At 43.5% G+C, this 18,049-nt stretch overlaps 1 protein-coding gene across 1 annotated transcript in view; it reads right to left on the reverse strand.

The window, feature by feature from the left end:
• Positions 1–18,049, reverse strand: part of LOC106592565 (voltage-dependent P/Q-type calcium channel subunit alpha-1A) — a 284,893-nt gene that overhangs the window by 37,142 nt on the left and 229,702 nt on the right. Inside the window, exons 30-36 of the mRNA XM_045692074.1 lie at positions 5,691–5,790; positions 5,281–5,441; positions 3,361–3,498; positions 2,926–3,127; positions 2,328–2,492; positions 1,978–2,088; positions 1,443–1,527 (exon numbers count right to left, since the gene is read on the reverse strand). Of these exons, the coding sequence (XP_045548030.1) occupies positions 1,443–1,527; positions 1,978–2,088; positions 2,328–2,492; positions 2,926–3,127; positions 3,361–3,498; positions 5,281–5,441; positions 5,691–5,790 (962 nt within the window). The remainder of the gene's footprint in view (positions 1–1,442; positions 1,528–1,977; positions 2,089–2,327; positions 2,493–2,925; positions 3,128–3,360; positions 3,499–5,280; positions 5,442–5,690; positions 5,791–18,049) is intronic.

Raw genomic sequence — 18,049 nt, forward strand, 5'->3', positions numbered from 1 at the left:
GGATACAGTGAGTGTCAGCGAGAGGAGTCGGTGGTGGTTTGGTGATGATTTGGTGTTTTTTGGGGGGCATGGCAACAGCACACCATCACACAACAGCACACCACACAGTCGGCGTCATGGATTGCATGGGGCAACATGGGAGGGGATTCATAGTGCATTTCGATTGGATGGATTTATCATAAGTAGGAAGTAGTAGTGGGGGCGTAGGACGCCAACAAAGCAGAGAGGTTGTTTAAAGAAAGCATGTAAAAAGATAGAACAGGAAAAGGAATCATTATGAAGGTAGTTACAACATAGTTACAACATAGGTATAACATAGTTACAACCATAGAAATATAGTCTTTAGAAAGATTATATTTCTATAGTTACAACAAGGCCACAGAACTTTGGAAGCACATTCATGCTCAAAAACACATTTTGTATTTGTTATTTTTTGGCATGAATCTGCTTCCATACAAAACATCAGTCAACAACAACACAGTTTGAGTGGTTTTGTTTCAGGCTATCCTCGTGGTCACATTAGGTAAAGATCTACACTGTCTGCCCCACGGCCGTTGTGATTGATTTTGTTTTGTTTGACGAAGCAAGGTGGAGAGCACTGGGGAAGCGACACGCATCGAGCTCAAACAATTTGCAGTACATAACGCTGCAGTTCTGTCGCACAACAAAAAAAATGTGTCGGTTGTGAGCAGTCATTTCTTTGTTGTTGTATTATCGCAAACGGGCGTGGCAGTTCCACCAATGAAGACGTCCAGCTGTAAAGCATTGAGCTCAGTGTATTGAGATACTGTAGGTCTGCTGTAGAATGCGACTACGGGGATAGTCTGAAACAAAGCGTACATAACATTTCAACTGCATCATGAATTCTTACCACTGCCATCCTACTACACACAGCGAAACATCTATCATATACAACACAGGATGAAGCACAATTACAAACAGAAATATGTGGGAATAGACACAGACAAGCAAGACTTGACAACACAACAACACACACATAACATTGGGTTGGATGGCAATTTGAGCGTTCCAATAGACGACCTACTATCCACCACAATAATATCTTGCAGCTGTACCGAACCTCAATGTAAAGACAGTGGGTGTGTCCCAACAACATCTAGCTCCTCCTACTAGGAAGCACTAGCTCACTATTCCCCACAATTGTAAAAGCATCAGATTTGTGTATGGATAAATTCAAGGGAGTGTCCACCGATGAAATCCATGAAGGGAAGTGAACAAGTGCACACTTCAGGAGAAAGGAGAGAGTATTGTGACGCACCCAGTATCTTATTAATAAATCATAGATCAGTGGTAGACATTTACAGGTCAGGTGTGTATGTGGTAGACACATGTACACACCACCACATACTTACTAATTCCCATCCCCCTGCTAATTCTTACCACACACATAACCTATAGTACTATGCCCCAAGACGCACTTACCCAAAATTCTGTCACCAGGATATCAGTGAAGCTTCCGAGCACGGAGACAAAATCAAAAATGTTCCATGCGTCTTTAAAATAATTCTGTTAGGGCACAGGAAGAGAAGACATATTTTAGCCAATCAGAGAGCAGAGAGACAGAGAAGTAACCAATCACATTTCTCCGACATCGCACAGGGACAGGAATGAATGCGCACCAGTCAATCACATTATTGTTACCGTGGTGACGGGGGGAAAAACAAGATACATAAACCAATAGCAGTGCAGAGAGACAGGGGGGTAACCAATCACATTGCTCCTAGTGGAGGACAGCGACAGGAAGGAATATGCACTAGCCAATCACATTATTGTTACCATGGAGACAGGGACCATAAGCCAATCGCGTCGCGTTTAGAGAGTAGCTAGGAAAGCATGCTCCAGTTGTGTCCACTAAAATAACCTGACCTCTAAATGAATAATAGGAATGGAAGCTCTAGCAGATATGGCAGGTCACTCTGGATGGGCGGGAGCGTGACAGCGTGCGTCTAGCCTCACCAAAACCCCGAAGGCGATGATCTTGAGAATACACTCCATGAAGAAGAGGGTAGTGAAGACGATGTTGATGTTCTTCAGGACTTTATCATAGGTGTCAGACGCCCCATTATACTGAACACAAACACACACACACAGGAGGAAAAACACATGAGTTATGCTAGCATAGCTCAGTGGCCGTGGGGTTCATCTCACCCTGAGATTAGAAGGTTTTCAGGAAATAGGAACGTTAGGTGGATGAACACAATATAAAATGTTTAGGGATGAGTTCCCCAATTTGCTAGACAGATGGCTCCTGGTAGCGTGCGTTGCGTTAGAATGAGGCCATCTGTCGGAGGACGATATGTTCTCACCTTCATCATGAGGACTATAGTATTGAGTGCGATCAGACCCATGATGCTGTACTCGAACGGTGGGGACACCACAAACGACCACATTCGGAACTGGAAGCTCTGCTTGTTCTTGGGCATGTGGCGGGTCAGGGGCTTGGCGTTTATGGCAAAGTCTATACATCCTCTCTGGATGGGGGGACGACAGAGGAGGAGGAGGAGGAGGAAGGAGAAGAAGATTAACAATACTTTATTCATCCATACCAGATGGAAATGTGTCTTCTGCTGTACGCAACTCCTCCCATATATACAAACACACAGAATTTTTCCCTCTGCTCTTTCCTCCCCCCTTTCTCCCTCTCTCCACCCCTCCTCCCTCCTCATTTCCCTGCTCTCTCTCCCTCCCCTCATCCCTTTCTCACCTCATTATTTTTCACACTGTAATCCTTCATCTGATCTCCCTGCTCTCTCTCTCTCTCTCCTCCCTCTCTCTCTCTCTCCCTCCATCCATCCCTCTCTCACCTCATTCTTTTCCACCCTGTAATCCTTCATCTTATCTCCCTGCTCTCTCTCTCTCTCCTCCCTTCCTCCCTCTCTCTCCCTCCATCCATCCCTCTCTCACCTCATTCTTTTCCAGACTGTAGTCCTCCATCATCTTATCCCCCTGTTCTTGGAAGGTGATGATGATGAGAGCAACAAAGATATTGACGAAGAAGAAGGGGAAGACAACGAAGTACACCACGTAAAAGATGGACATCTCCATCCGGTAGCCCGGACTGGGACCCTGATTCTCATAGGTCGCATCTACCGAATGCTTTAACACCCTGCGGGAGAGAGACAGAGATTACGGGATACACTTTGTACCTTCTTTTAATACGAGACAGAGAGAAAGAAAAAAGAGAGAGAGAGGAGAGAGAGAGAGAGGGAGCTGATTCTCATAGGTCGTATCTACCCAATGCTTTAACACCGTGTGGGAGAGAGACAGAGATTAGGGTATACAGTATAGAGATTGAGGTTGAGCCATGTGTAGAAAAGGGCTGGTGTGTGTGTTACTCACTGCGGCCAGCCCTCTCCAGTGGACACAGTGAAGAGGGTGAGCAGGGCCCAAGGCACGTTGTCGTAGTGGAAATCGTACTTCTTCCACTCCCGCTTCTGAGCTTTTACTTCATTCCGTTCGTACACCAAAAACTCTCCCCTGAGATACACACAGAAACACAAGGAGTTAGCAGACAGCATGTCTGTGTGTGTGAGAGAGAAAGAGAGAGAGAGACAGAGGGGGAGAGAGAGAGAGAGACAGAGGGGGAGAGAGAGAGGGAGACAGAGGGAGAGAAAGCGAAAGAAAAAGAGAGACAGAGACAGAAGAGAGTGAGTGAGAGAGAGAGAGAGACAGAAGAGTGTGAGAGAGAGAGAGAGAGAGAGAGAGAGAGAGAGAGAGAGAGAGAGAGAGAGAGAGAGAGAGAAGGGTAGACACAGGAAAACCTGTCTCCCTGTAGAGGAAAGGCTGTGCAACCACAACATAACAGCAGAACCTGAGATAGAGCTGCATTTCCTGACAAAATGTGAAAAATATAAAACAATTAGAGACTGTCATTTCCCCAAATTTGAAACCCTTATTCAAGGTTTCAAAGACCTCTCTGATGAGAGTAGGCTACCTGTCCTGTTGGGGGAGGATGCAGAGAGCTGTGGATTGGCAGCGCACTACATTGCTGCCTGCCATAAGATGAGTGACAGTGTCTGACAGACCAATCAACCTGCACATGTCCTCTACTGTATGCTTATGCAAATTGTTATTGTTCAATATATGGTTATTTTGACCCTTGGTTATTGCTGTTACTGTTGTCCTGTTGACAATTCTGATTCTTATTATTTTCATATTGTGAATCTCCAAAATAAGCTTTGGCAATATGTACATTGTTATGTCATGCCAATAAAGCAAATTTAATTGAATTGAAAGAGAGAGAGGACAGAGACAGACACACAGAGAGAGAGAGGACAGAGACAGAGAGAGAGAGAGAGAGAGAGAGAGAGAGAGAGAGAGAGAGAGAGAGAGAGAGAGAGAGGACAGAGACAGAGAAAGAGAGAGAGAGAGAGAGAGAGAGAGGACAGAGACAGACACACACAGAGAGAGAGAGGACAGAGACAGAGACAGAGAGAGAGAGAGAGAGAGAGAGAGCAGAGACAGAGAGAGAGAGAGAGAGAGAGAGAGAGAGAGAGAGAGAGAGAGAGAGAGAGAGGACAGAGACAGACACACAGAGAGAGAGAGAGAGGACAGAGACAGACACACACAGAGAGAGAGAGGACAGAGACAGAGACAGAGAGAGAGAGAGAGAGAGAGAGAGAGAGGACAGAGACAGAGAGAGAGAGAGAGAGAGAGAGAGAGAGAGAGAGAGAGAGAGAGGACAGAGACAGACACACAGAGAGAGAGAGAGGACAGAGACAGACACAGAGACAGAGACAGAGACAGAGAGAGGGAGAGAGAGAGAGAGAGGACAGAGACAGAGAGAGAGAGAGAGAGAGAGAGAGGACAGAGAGAGAGAGAGAGAGAGAGAGAGAGAGGACAGAGACAGAGAGGACAGAGACAGACACACAGAGAGAGAGAGGACAGAGACAGAGACAGAGAGAGAGAGAGAGAGAGAGAGAGAGAGAGAGAGAGAGGACAGAGACAGAGACAGAGAGGACAGAGACAGAGAGAGGACAGAGACAGAGAGAGAGAGAGAGAGAGAACAGAGACAGAGACAGAGACAGAGAGAGAGGGGGGACACAAGAGAAAGGACTAAAAAGTGGTTGAGCTTTTAAATCCATGTGTGGAAAATATGGTTGGTTTGTACTCACATGCCCGAGCGTGTGTGTGTGTGTGTGTGTGTGTGTGTGTGTGTGTGTGTATGTATGTGTTCTCCTGTGTATTTGTGTGTGTTTTGCCTGTGTATACAGTGTGTGTGTGTGTAATGTGTGTGTGTATATGTGTGTGGGTCCAGACCTGCAATCGCGCTCAAACTCCTTGGACTCGTCAGTGCAGTAGAAGAATCTGCCTTTGAACAGCTGCACAGCCACCACAGCAAATATAAACATGAAGAGCATGTAGACGATGAGGATGTTCAGGACGTTCTTCAGAGAGTTCACCACACAGTCAAACACAGCCTGGTGGACAGAGAGAGGGGGGGAGAAAGAGAGTGTGAGAGAGTGTGTGAGAGAGGGAGAGAGAGAGAGAGAGAGAGAGAGAGAGAGAGAGAGAGAGAGAGACCATACAGGTAGAAATACAGTAGTAGAGGTGTCACATATAAATATACAGACTAGCTTGAACTGACACTATATGGTTTTCACAAGATACACACACACACACACACACACACACTCCCCCTTGACCCTGACCCCCCCACCCCCCAGTACCTTTAGCTTGGGGAGTCGTTTGATGGTCTTGAGAGGTCGTAGTACCCTCAGTACTCTCAGAGACTTGATTGTGCTGATGTCTTTCCCCTTGCCACTCCCCCTACAGGTTGGCATAGGAATAACACAACAACGTCAGTGCCGGGGGAGAGGTGGAAGTTAAAGTTCAAAGGGCACTTACCACACCCGTTTGTGAGAATATAGGCCTAACCCATTCTTTACCCATTCTTAGGGCCAGGAAAAGCTCCTGTCCTGGTTGGGGTAACTTATCTCTCATACAGAGATAGTCAACAGTTGACAAGGCTAGCACACTTGTCTTACACAGGTTGAAACATAGTAGAGACAATCAGATCTCAGTCTCTTCTTCTGCAAAAAAAATAAACCTTGTATATGAATGACATGAAACGATATGTGATCAGTTGTTTGATCAGCTGGTTTCATGGCCTTGAGAAGCATGTTTCAACCATTATCAACAGGCATCTTCTGACGGGATGCCCGGCCAAACCTCTTTCTTTCTTTCTCACAACATTTCATTATCCAGGACAATGTGAGTGGATGTCAGGGTGTTACAGTGTTATTACAAGGCAGGATTATCATTTAAACAATAGAATCCATGAGCCTGATACCATTATGGGCGGAGTCCCAACAGGGTTGAATGGTTTCCTTTCCTTATCTCCTTATACTGCTGTCTATAAAAGGGCTGGATACCATTCCGGTTTATTGGCACCCTCAGATAAGTGATGTGACTTGAAGGAAAGGAGACGAGGAAAGGATGCTATCTGAGACGATTGGGACGTGGCCATATGACATTGCTGATGTCAGTCACGAGATGTGACATCACAGATAGAACACAGAACAGTTCATTCAACCAAAAGGAGGAATTATTTAGTTTGTGTCATCAGGGTTGCGTCCGACATGTCACCCTATTCCCTATATAGTGCACCACTTTTGACCAGGCCAAGGGCTCTATATAGGGAATAGAGTGCTATTTCAGATGCATCCCGTTGTGGTAAATGACAAACGGCATCCTGTGTTTTTATGTGCCTACTTGCTTTTATTCATAACAATAAGGGGCTGTAGATCCCATGATTTGTACTGCCTATAAAACAATATCAGGGAAAGAAAAATCTCGATGTCAAGGGGACCATATCAGAGAGTTGATCTTTACTGTAAGTGGAATGACAGCCATTTTAAAAACAAGGACCGTCGGCTGGCGGACTGCCAAGGAGCAGGAGCAGAGTGTGTGTGTGTGTGTGTGTGTGTGTGTGTGTGTGTGTGTGTGTGTGTGAGAGAGGTCTTTCATCAAGCCTTTAACTATGAACTGCAGAGGTCTGCTCTCTCAAATTCTCAAGACAATTCAATTCATTGGTGATTGATTGAGTCTGGGCTTTGGCAACTGTACTGTGTTGTTTGTGTGTGTTTCGATAATCAATATGCTTTACTCTGCTGATCCTCAATAGACTGATTAGAGTCCTCTCTATCAGAGCAGTATGAGAGTATTAGAGAAAAGCTCTTCTCGGGATAGGCGTTAAGAATTTGCATTTATAGCAACTGTATTATAGACACCTATACAATGATAGCATGTAGCATTAGCTACCATATATAGCATTAGCATGTAGCATTAGCATGTAGCGTTAGCTACTGCATATAGCATTAGCATGTAGCATCAGCTACTGTATATTCGATTAGCATGTAGCATAAGCTACCGTATATAGCATTACCATGTAGCAATAGCACAGTATATGCGATTAGCATTAACTTTAGCTGCAATACATAGTGTGAGCATCAGCTACTATATATAACATTATCATTAGCATAAGCTATAGTATATAGACCTATACAATGATAGTAAGTAGCATTAGCAAGAAGCATGTTGCATTAGCTACAGTATATTATAGATAGCAAGTTGCAATTAGCTACAGTATATGGCCTACTGTAGACACCTATTAATACAATGATAGCATCTATGTTCATTGGTGAATTGCATCTTTCAGATTTTTAACACTTGCTTTAGCTACATTAAGCAATACACTATACATCCGGTTTGTACTGCGTTGAATCACTTTAGGGGGATATCATGAAGTGTTCCAATTGGTTCCTGAGGGTGGAGGGGTTCCCGGAATGGTCCACAGGCAGACCAAATGTGGGTGTGACAACAGTGAATGGAGGAAGAGAAGGTAACGAGAAACGGCGAGAATGAGAGTGGAACGACTAGAGGAACAAAGAAAGAAAGAGAGAGAAGCCATTTTGGACCAGACAAAGAGAAAGAGAGAGACAGCAGAGACAGAAAGAGAGAGAGAGACAGTGAGACAGACAGAGACAGAACTTTACTTTACTTTGTGAAGCTCCTGTAGAAATCACCAAGGCAACGACAGCGAGAAAGGGTCAGTGACAGCAACAGAGAGAAAGAACAAAAGATGGAGGGATAGGGAGAAAGAGAGGAAGAAAGACAGAGACACACTTACAGAGATAGAAAACACAGCTAGAGACAGGAAAGGGGGAAGGGGTTTGGAGAAGGAGAAAACACCCATATGAGAGACGGACAGAGAAAATAGGAGAGGAAAGCAAGATGGAGTGCTTTTGGATAGATCCAAACCCCAACCCCCTCCCCAACACTCTGACTCCTCCCACCAACTCTGGTTGCTATGACAACAACAACAACAACAACAACTGTGATGTCGAAGATGGAATGTTTACATACCTGTTCACAAAAAAATGACACTTACTTATTTCCTTTGATTACCTTAATAATATTGGTAATAGTGCAGACCCATTTCTTTTGATTACGTAATACTACTAATAGTGGAGACCTTTCTTTTTTCTGATTACATATAAATAGAAAGCCTTACTGGGACTATCTAAACATTACTAAATTCTAACAATTGTAACTAGGTTCTGTTACAAAAGGTGGCGTAGTCTTAAACCTGCTACATGCATTATTACCTATTTACCTGCTATATACATTACTTACTACATTATTAGTAGTACTACTTAATACTATGAATATTACTAGCACTATATATACTATTATCATTACTTCTACTCACTTACTACCGACACTATTATATTATCCCTAGGCTGCAGTCCAAACTCAAAGTAGACAGCCCTCGGACGTAAACCCTCAGCCCTTGAATGACGTTTTACATCCGAGTGTACCTTAAATGTCCCTTGCCCAAGTGAGGGAGAGTGATGATCGGAGAGGCAACGTCCTTCGTGGAAATCTTGAAGTTTAACTTAAAAACAACCAACCTAAAGCTATTAATGTACCTAGTACGCTAATGTATCTAGCTAGCACTCCTGTCAGGTAGCTAGCTACAGTAACTGGCTAGCTGGCTAGCTAGTTTTATAGTTTGATAATTTATTCCAATAAATTACAGAATTCCCAAAAATATATTTATGAAGCTATCTACATTTTTTTTACCTCTTTTTCTCCCCAATTTTGTGGTATCCAATTGGTAGTTACAGTCTTGTCCCATCGCTGAAACTCCCAAACGGACTCGGGAAAGACAAAGGTTGAGAGCCGTGCGTCCTCCGAAACACAAACCAGCCAAGCCGCACTGCTTGTTGACACAATGCCCGCTTAACCCGGAAGCCAGCCGCACCGATGTGTCAGAGGAAACACCGTACACCTGGCGACCTGGTCAGCGTGCATTGCACCCGGCCTGCCACAGAAGTCGCTAGTGCGCAATGGGACAAGAACATCCCTGCCAGCCAAATCCTCCCCTAACCCGGACGACGCTGGGCCAATTGTGTGCCGCCCCATGGGTCTCCCCATGGGTCTCCCGGTCGCGGCCGGATGCAACAGAGGCTTGACTCGAACCCAGAATCTCTAGTGGAACAGCTAACACTGTGATGTAGTACCTTAGACCACCGCGCCACTCGGGAGGCGAGCTATCTACATTTTATAGGCTCCTCACTACGAGACTAAGCCAATTTGCCAACGATAAAATCATAATTTTGTCTGACCACCAGAGTTTGACATGTGACTACAGTTTGCATTGAATTGTGGGTCATATCAACCCCACAAGTGATCAAAGTTGTTCACTCGCTCCTTCTAGCGAAAGTGAGGGTCGAGGGGGCAACGTTTGGGAATTGGACCTCCACTTAAGATAGCAATCAAACTGCATCCGGTTTCGACAGGGATTCTCCAGCGGGAAAGTGGCTGGTGCGAGGGCAGAGGGGGTTTGTTTGGACTGCAGCCCTACTCTCCTGTTGGATCCTCAAAGCCATTCATTGATGGTTAGAGGAATCGGTTCAGCCCTCTACTTATCTATCTATCCCTGTATTCATTTAACAGCAATACTTATCGATCCTAGTCAGCAATTTACTTAGTCAAATAACTAAACACAATATTCTACAAAGTTCTCTCTAAATAGGTGGAGTAGTCAGGTGGAAAGTACCTGGAGCCTTTTTTCACAGTAACGTCTGAATTAATTAAACAGTAAAACTGATCTTATCTCTTAATAACGATCAATTAGCCAGGTCCTAACTGAGACAATCATCTCATTAAATCTACTGTAATCTAATGGGCCCCGCAAGGCACGGACGTACTCTAATACTGTACAACACAGTGCAGTTTAGGCGTGGGATCTAACAAATGTATTTTGGGGTAGTTTTCTGCTCATTGAGAGAGAACAGTAAATATTGTAGACACCGTAGAACAGTGGATACTGTTCATCTACATACCGTAACCATAAAAACAGACACGCGCACGATACATCTTCACACACATGCATGCACACACAGACATACGCACACATACAAACACACACACACACACACACACAGAGATTCAAATGCATAGTCAAAGTAGCTCGTAAACATGCAGTTCTCGATCATTGTGACAGTCCAGTGTCATTCAATGACGGTGCCAGAAGCGGATTTGTTGAGTCAAAAACCTTAACTCGACAGTCTTGTCTCCCCCTATGTGAGACTCAACAAATCAAGGCTCCACAGAAACAAGTGGAGCCCTAACCCTGAGCATCAGGGTAGCCCTGAGCAAATGGAGGTAGTGGACAAGAGGAGGAGAGAAGGAGAAGAGGAAGGGTGGGCTGGGAAGGGTGGAGAGGAGGAGGGTTGAAAGGTTGGGGGAGAGGAGAATAGGCCACCAGAGGTAAGGAAGGCAGGGAGTAGAAAAGGAGGAGTAAGGAGAAATAGAGGAAAGAGAGAAATAAGGAGGGAGAAAGGAGGGAGGGAAGCATCCTCTTGGAGGGGAGGGAGGGGGAAGTCATGCTGGAGAGGGTGCAGTAGGCCAGTGGAGTGATTTTAAACTCGCAGAGAGAGTCAACAAACCTATCAGTCTCCATAGCAACAGCCACATTGAGGACCACCAAATATAGGCAGTTCAAACTACTGTCTATCCCCCTTCCACAAAAATACACATCATACATAACAGTATACAGTGGCTTGCGAAAGTATTCACCCCCTTTGGCATTTTTCCTATTTTGTTGCCTTACAACCTGGAATTAAAATAGATTTTAGGGGGGTTTGTATCATTTGATTTACACAACATGCCTACCACTTTGAAGATGCAACATTTTTATCATGAAACAAACAAGAAATAAGACAAAAAAAACAAAAACTTGAGTGTGCGTAACTATTCACCCCACCAAAGTCAATACTTTGTAGAGCCACCTTTTGCAGCAATTACACCTGCAAGTCTCTTGGGGTATGTGTGTCTCAATAAGCTTGGCACATCTAGCCACTGGGATTTTTGCCCATTCTTCAAGGCAAAACTACACCAGCTCCTTCGAGTTGGATGGGTTCCGCTGGTGTACAGCAATCTTTAAGTCATACCACAGATTATCATTTGGATTGAGGTCTGGGCTTTGACTAGGCCATTCCAAGACATTTAAATGTTGCCCCTTAAACCACTCGTGTTGCTTTATCAGTATGCTTAGGGTCATTGTCCTGCTGGAAGGTCCCAGTCTCAAATCTCTGGAAGACTGAAACAGGTTTCTCTCAAGAATTTCTCTGTATTTAGCGCCATCCATCATTCTTTCAATTCTGACCAGTTTCCCAGTCCCTGCCGATGAAAAACATCCCCACAGCATGATGCTGCCACCACCATGCTTCACGGTGGGGATGGTGTTCTCTGGTAGATAAGAGGTGTTGAGTTTGTGCCAGACATAGCGTTTTCCTTGATGGCCAAAAAGCAACATTTTAGTCTCATCTGACCAGAGTACCTTCTTCCATATGTTTGGGAGTCTCTCACATGCCTTTTGGCAAACACCAAATGTGTTTGCTTATTTTTTTCTTTAAGCAATGGCTTTTTTCTGGCCACTCTTCCGTAAAGCCCAGCTCTGTGGAGTGTACAGCTTAAAGTGGTCCTATGGACAGATACTCCAATCTCCACTGTGGAGCTTTGCAGCTCCTTCAGGGTTATCTTTGGTATCTTTGTTGCCTCTCTGATTAATGCCCTCCTTGCCTGGTCCGTGAGTTTTGGTGGGCGGCCCTCTCTTGGCAGGTTTGTTGTGGTGCCATATTCTTTCCATTCTCTAATAATGGATTTAATGGTGCTCTGTGGGATGTTAAAAGTTTCTGATGTTTTTTTATAACCCAACCCTGATCTGTACTTCTCCAAAACTTTGTCCCTGACCTGCTTGGAGAGCTCCTTGGTCTTCACGGTGCCACTTGCTTGGTGGTGCCCCTTGCTTAGTGGTGTTGCAGACTCTGGGGCCTTTCAGAACAGATGTATATATTCATGTGACACTTAGATTGCACACAGGAGGACTTTATTTAACTTATTATGTGACTTCTGAAGGTAATTGGTTGCACCAGATCTTATTTAGGGGCTTCATAGCATAGGGGGTGAATACATATACACGCACCACTTTTCCGATTTTGTTTTTGTTGAATTTTTTGAAACAAGTAATTTTTTGAATTTCACTTGACCAATTTGGACTATTTTGTGTATGTCCACTACATGAAATCCAAATAAAAATCCATTTAAATTACAGGTTGTAATGCACCAAAGTAGGAAAAACACCAAGGGGGATGAATACTTTTGCAAGGCACTGTATATGTACTGATCAATGCTGTGCATATATACACCCTTGTATGTACACCTTCCTCAGTCCTTGTGGTCTCCTAGCTTTGTACTTGTCACACTCTTTGAATGCACATGTATAATTACTGCATGCTACATCATCAATCAAGTTACCATAGCGACCTTGTTATTGTCACATTCATGCTACATGAACAATCTAGTAACCAGTCATTCCAATTAGACTGGTTTGAAGTTCTCCCTGTCCAATATTGCTTCCATTTTCACCCCATTCTGGAACTTTGAGGATTTATGACATGGCCCCTCTAGTAATTTAATTGGATCTCTATGGTGCTACCAAGGTGAACTTTTGTGTTTCTGGACAGCTGCAGGTTGCTATGGCAGTAGATTCCTGATTTTACTTATGCAGGAAAATAAAAGTAAGGCATGTGATATATCAGAAATTGTGTAATATAATTATTGTCAACCTAAAAGATTGTCATATAATTACAAAGATAGTTTATAAGGGTTTATACCAATTGTCAGTATTAATAGCCAGTGTTGTAAAGTACTTAAGTAAAAAGAGTAGTTTTTTGGGGTATTTCTACTTTACTTTTTATATTTTTTCAACAACTTCACTACATTCCTAAATAAAGCAATGTACTTTTCAAGCCATACATTTTCCCTGGCACACAAAATTACTCATTACATTTTGAATGCTTCGCAAGACAGGAAAATGGTCCAATTTACGCACTTATCAAGAGAACATCCCTGGGCCTCCCTACTGCCTCTGATCTGGCGGACTCACTCAACACAAATGCTTTGTTTGTAAATGATGTCTATCAGTAATAAATAAAAAATGGATCATTGTGCAGTCGGGTTTGCAACCTCTTAACAATATGTATATGTTTACATGACTTATTTTATTGATTTTCCACCATTTCATGTCAGAAGACAGCAATCTAGCGATAGGCCATCGGGGTGGCAGGTAGCCTAGTGGTTAGAGCGTTGGACTAGCAACCGTAAAGGTTGCAAGATCAAATCCCCGAGCTGATAAGGTAAAAGTCTGTCATTCTGATCAAGGCAGTTAACCTACTGTTCCTAGGCCATCACTGAAAATAAGAATTTGCTCTTAACTGACTTGCCAACTTAAATAAAAGTTCTCAAAAAGGCCTGATAAATAAACTTGTATTTGCCTCCCTCTGGTGGTCAGCAGCAGCTTTATATCACTGCAACGTTACCTTTCTAGCGCTACGATAAATAATGGGACGTACACACTTCCATAAATCTAAAAAAAGTTATATTTGTGGAAGTTAAACAAAATCGTGCCCTTCTCCCCTTGTCTATAGGAGGAAAGCATGCTGTTTAAATGGCCTAAATGTTGATTTACACCATCACACATTTGATAGATTTTGACTATCACTAATGTCATGATATGTTTGGTAGGTAATAAAGAAGGTGAAATATTTTGGGTAGCTGTTCCTAAAACAGATTATAACTATATGTGGACATATTATAACGTATGAAAAGGCTTATTCATCCACAATGTAAGTTAATTTATCATCATCTTTGTAAATGTTTTATTATACTTTTATTGTGTACTAGATCATATGGGTCAAAAGTGTTTTTTTCTTAGACATAAATAAACAATTCCAGGTGAAAGCTACTACACACTACTACATGAATAAAATATTGCCCTCTTGCTAGACTGATGACTAAAGCCATAGCTAAACAGTGCAAAACGGCTGTCAGCTCAACTGGTTTTGATATAAGGAATTTGAAATGATTTATACTTTCACTTTTGATACTTAAGTACATTTTTGCAATTACATCTACTTTCAATACTTAACTTCTTTGGGATAGGGGGCAGTATTTTCACGGCCGGATAAAAAATGTACCCGATTTAATCTGGTTACTACTCCTGCCCAGAAACTAGAATATGCATATAATTAGATAATTAGATTTGGATAGAAAACACTCTACAGTTTCTAAAACTGTTTGAATGGTGTCTGTGAGTATAACAGAACTCATATGGCAGGCAAAAACCTGAGACGACTCCATGCAGGAAGTGCCCTGTCTGACAATTTGTTGTCCTTCTGTTGCATCTCTATCGAAATTACAGCATCTGTGCTGTTACGTGACACTTTCTAAGGCTTTCACTGGCTCTCTAAAGCCGCCAGAAAGTGGAATGGGGTGTCTGCTGTCTCTGGGCAAAGTATAGGAGCAGAGTTTGTAAGTGGTCAGCCTGGGGACAGTGAGACTGGAGATGCGCGGTCACGAGACTCGCCATTTTTTTCTTTCTCTCTTTGAATGAATACAACGTTGCCCGGTTGGAATATTATTGCTATTTTACGAGAAAAATAGCATAAAAATTGATTTTAAACAGCGTTTGACATGCTTCTAAGTACAGTAATGGAATATTTTGAAATTTTTTGTTACGAAATGCTCTCGCGCGTTACCCTTCGGATAGTGACCTGAATGCACGAACAAAACGGAGGTATTTGGATATAACTATGGATTATTTGGAACCAAAACAACATTTGTTGTTGAAGTAGAAGTCCTGGGAGTGCATTCTGACGCAGAACAGCAATTTTTCTAATAGTAATTCTGAGTTTAGGTGACCCCGAAGTTGGCGGATGTCAAAATAGCTAGCCGTCAAAATAGCTGGCCGAGCTATGTACTCAGAATATTGCAAAATGTGCTTTTGCCGAAAAGCTATTTTAAAATCGGACATAGCGATTGCATAAAGGAGTTCTGTATCTATAATTCTTAAAATAATTGTTATGTATTTTGTCAACGTTTATCATGAGTAATTTAGTAAATTCACCGGAAGTTTTCGGTGGGTATGCTAGTTCTGAACATCACATGCTAATGTAAAAAGCTGGTTTTTGATATAAATATGAACTTGATTGAACAAAACATGCATGTATTGTATAACATAATGTCCTAGGAGTGTCATCTGATGAAGATCATCAAAGGTTAGTGCTGCATTTAGCTGTGGTTTGGGTTTATGTGACATATATGCTTGCTTGGAAAATGGCTGTGTGATTCTTTGTGTCTATGTACTCTCCTAACATAATCTAATGTTTTGCTTTCACTGTAAAGCCTTTTTGAAATCGGACAATGTGGTTAGATTAACGAGAGTCTTATCTTTAAAATGGTGTAAAATAGTTGATCGTTTGAGAAAATTGAATTGTGGTATTTTAGTTGGTTTTGTATTTCGCGCCGTGCGATGCCATTGGCTGTTGGCTAGGGGTTCGTTCCGCTAGCGGAACATCTAGATGCAAGAGGTTTTAAGTACATTTATACTGGGTGACTTTCACTTTTATTTGAGTCATTTTCTATTAAGGTATCTTTACTTTTACTCAAGTATGACAATTGGTCACTTTTTCCACCTCTGTAAATAGCCTCCAAAATATATGTAAACAGACCTTTAATCTCGCAATTGTAGTTTTCTTGGAATGCTGTGAGCGCTATTATATGATACAATCAGTACTTGTTGCATTTACACCTTGTCTAAATCCTATCATCAACTGATTTCAGCCAGTGTATGGCTGTGGATTGACTGCGTTGTTTGAATGGAATGTTAGCATGTTGGCAGTTCATTTGATTAATGGAATCATTCTGCTAAAACTGTCTGGCTATGTAGCTAACAAACATACAGTGCAGATGCATTCTTCACAGCACTGTCAAACCACGGTTGACCAATGCCCTGACCAACATGGCTGACCTTTATCCCATCATAAGAAGGTTCATGACCATTCTAGTATTCTAATTCCTAATTCTATGTGTAGCACCTTGATCAAAACATTGGTCACATTCTGCATCATAGAATGTTAGTGACATCTCAATCCGACATTGCTGTGACGACACAAGGACACGTTCAGCTTCTTCCTCTTGTTTCATCATCTACACCATCAGCACCTCATCGTAACACATCCCAGCCAGGTTTGTGTGATGTACCAGCGCAGGCATGCCATTGGCGCTGAGGAGGATGTACACACACACACACTCTTTCATTCTTTCTCTCTCTCTCTCTCTCCCTCCTCCATCTTCTGACTCGCGTCTCCATTCTCTCGCTCATTCATACTCAGGCACATATATAACTGTCGTTATGTGGACAATATCTCAAGATAAAAAATCATTCCACCCTCAGTGACCTGCCCCAAACATTCACCCCTCTCCTCCCTCCTTCCCTCTCTGGGCTCCCCCAGGCTCCCCCAGGCTCCCCCAGGCCGTGCAGAGGATAATAAATAGTAAAATACCTGCTCTTCTGGTGGATGAGTGGAGTGATTACCGGTAACCATTAACGGCTGTGTGTGAGGTGTGTGTGTGTGAGGTGTGTGTGTGTGAGGTGTGTGATGTAACGGGAGGACAGGGCAAGGTGTGTGCCTCGCAGCTCTGAACCAGAACGACCTGGGCACTAGAGGGTTACCGGGTGCCTGGGGAACCCTCAGCCTCACACAGCGTAAGGGGGACGGGGCGCTCTCAGGGGGGAGGTTTGGGGGAGGGGGTGGGAGGGAGAGGATGATTGGGTGCAGTTGAAGGCTGGGAGATGTGGAGAAAGTTGGGGGAGGGATAAGGTGGTCGGGTGATTGGGTAGGGGTGCATTTAGTGGGGTTTGAGGGAGGTGGGAGGTTTTTGGGGGAAGGGAGGTTGGAGGGGGATGCAACAGTGAGCTAGGTTGGGGAGGGAGGTTGGAGGCAGGGGTTAGATGTAAGTAGTTGGGCGGGAGGGCAGCTGAGGGCTAGGTTTGGGAAGGTGGTGGTGGGGGGTGCTGGGTAGAGGTTGCAGGTAGGATGTTGGAGTGAGTCGTGTAAGGTAAACTGGAGGAATCATTAGTAAGATGGCCGGATGACTTGTGGCTAGTTGAGAGGAGTGTAAAGAGTGAAATGTGCAGATGTGATGAAATAATGAATGAAAGACATGGAAAAGGCAGATGTAGACTAGAGAGTTGAGTCTCATAGTGAGAGAGTGGATGAGACACAGACACAGAGATGGAGAGACCGCTTAGGACGTAGAGAGAGAAGGGTAGAGAGAGAGAGAGAGAGAGAGAGAGAGAGAGAGAGAGAGAGAGAGAGAGAGAGAGAGACAGAGAGAGACAGAGAGAGAGACAGAGACAGAGACAGAGAGAGAGACAGAGAGAGAGAGAGAGAGAGAGAGACAGAGAGAGAGAGAGAGAGAGACAGAGAGACAGAGAGAGAGACAGAGAGAGAGAGAGAGAGAGACAGAGAGACAGAGAGACAGAGAGAGAGAGAGAGAGAAACAGAGAGAGAGAGAGAGAGAGAGAGAGAGAGAGAGAGAGAGAGAGACAGAGAGACAGAGAGAGAGAGAGAGAGAGGGTCCGTGCTGTGTGACTAGTCAGAGAAATAATCAA

The sequence above is a fragment of the Salmo salar genome, chromosome ssa12, assembly GCF_905237065.1.
Source record: "Salmo salar chromosome ssa12, Ssal_v3.1, whole genome shotgun sequence".
In the NCBI taxonomy this organism is placed as follows: Eukaryota; Metazoa; Chordata; class Actinopteri; order Salmoniformes; family Salmonidae; genus Salmo; species Salmo salar.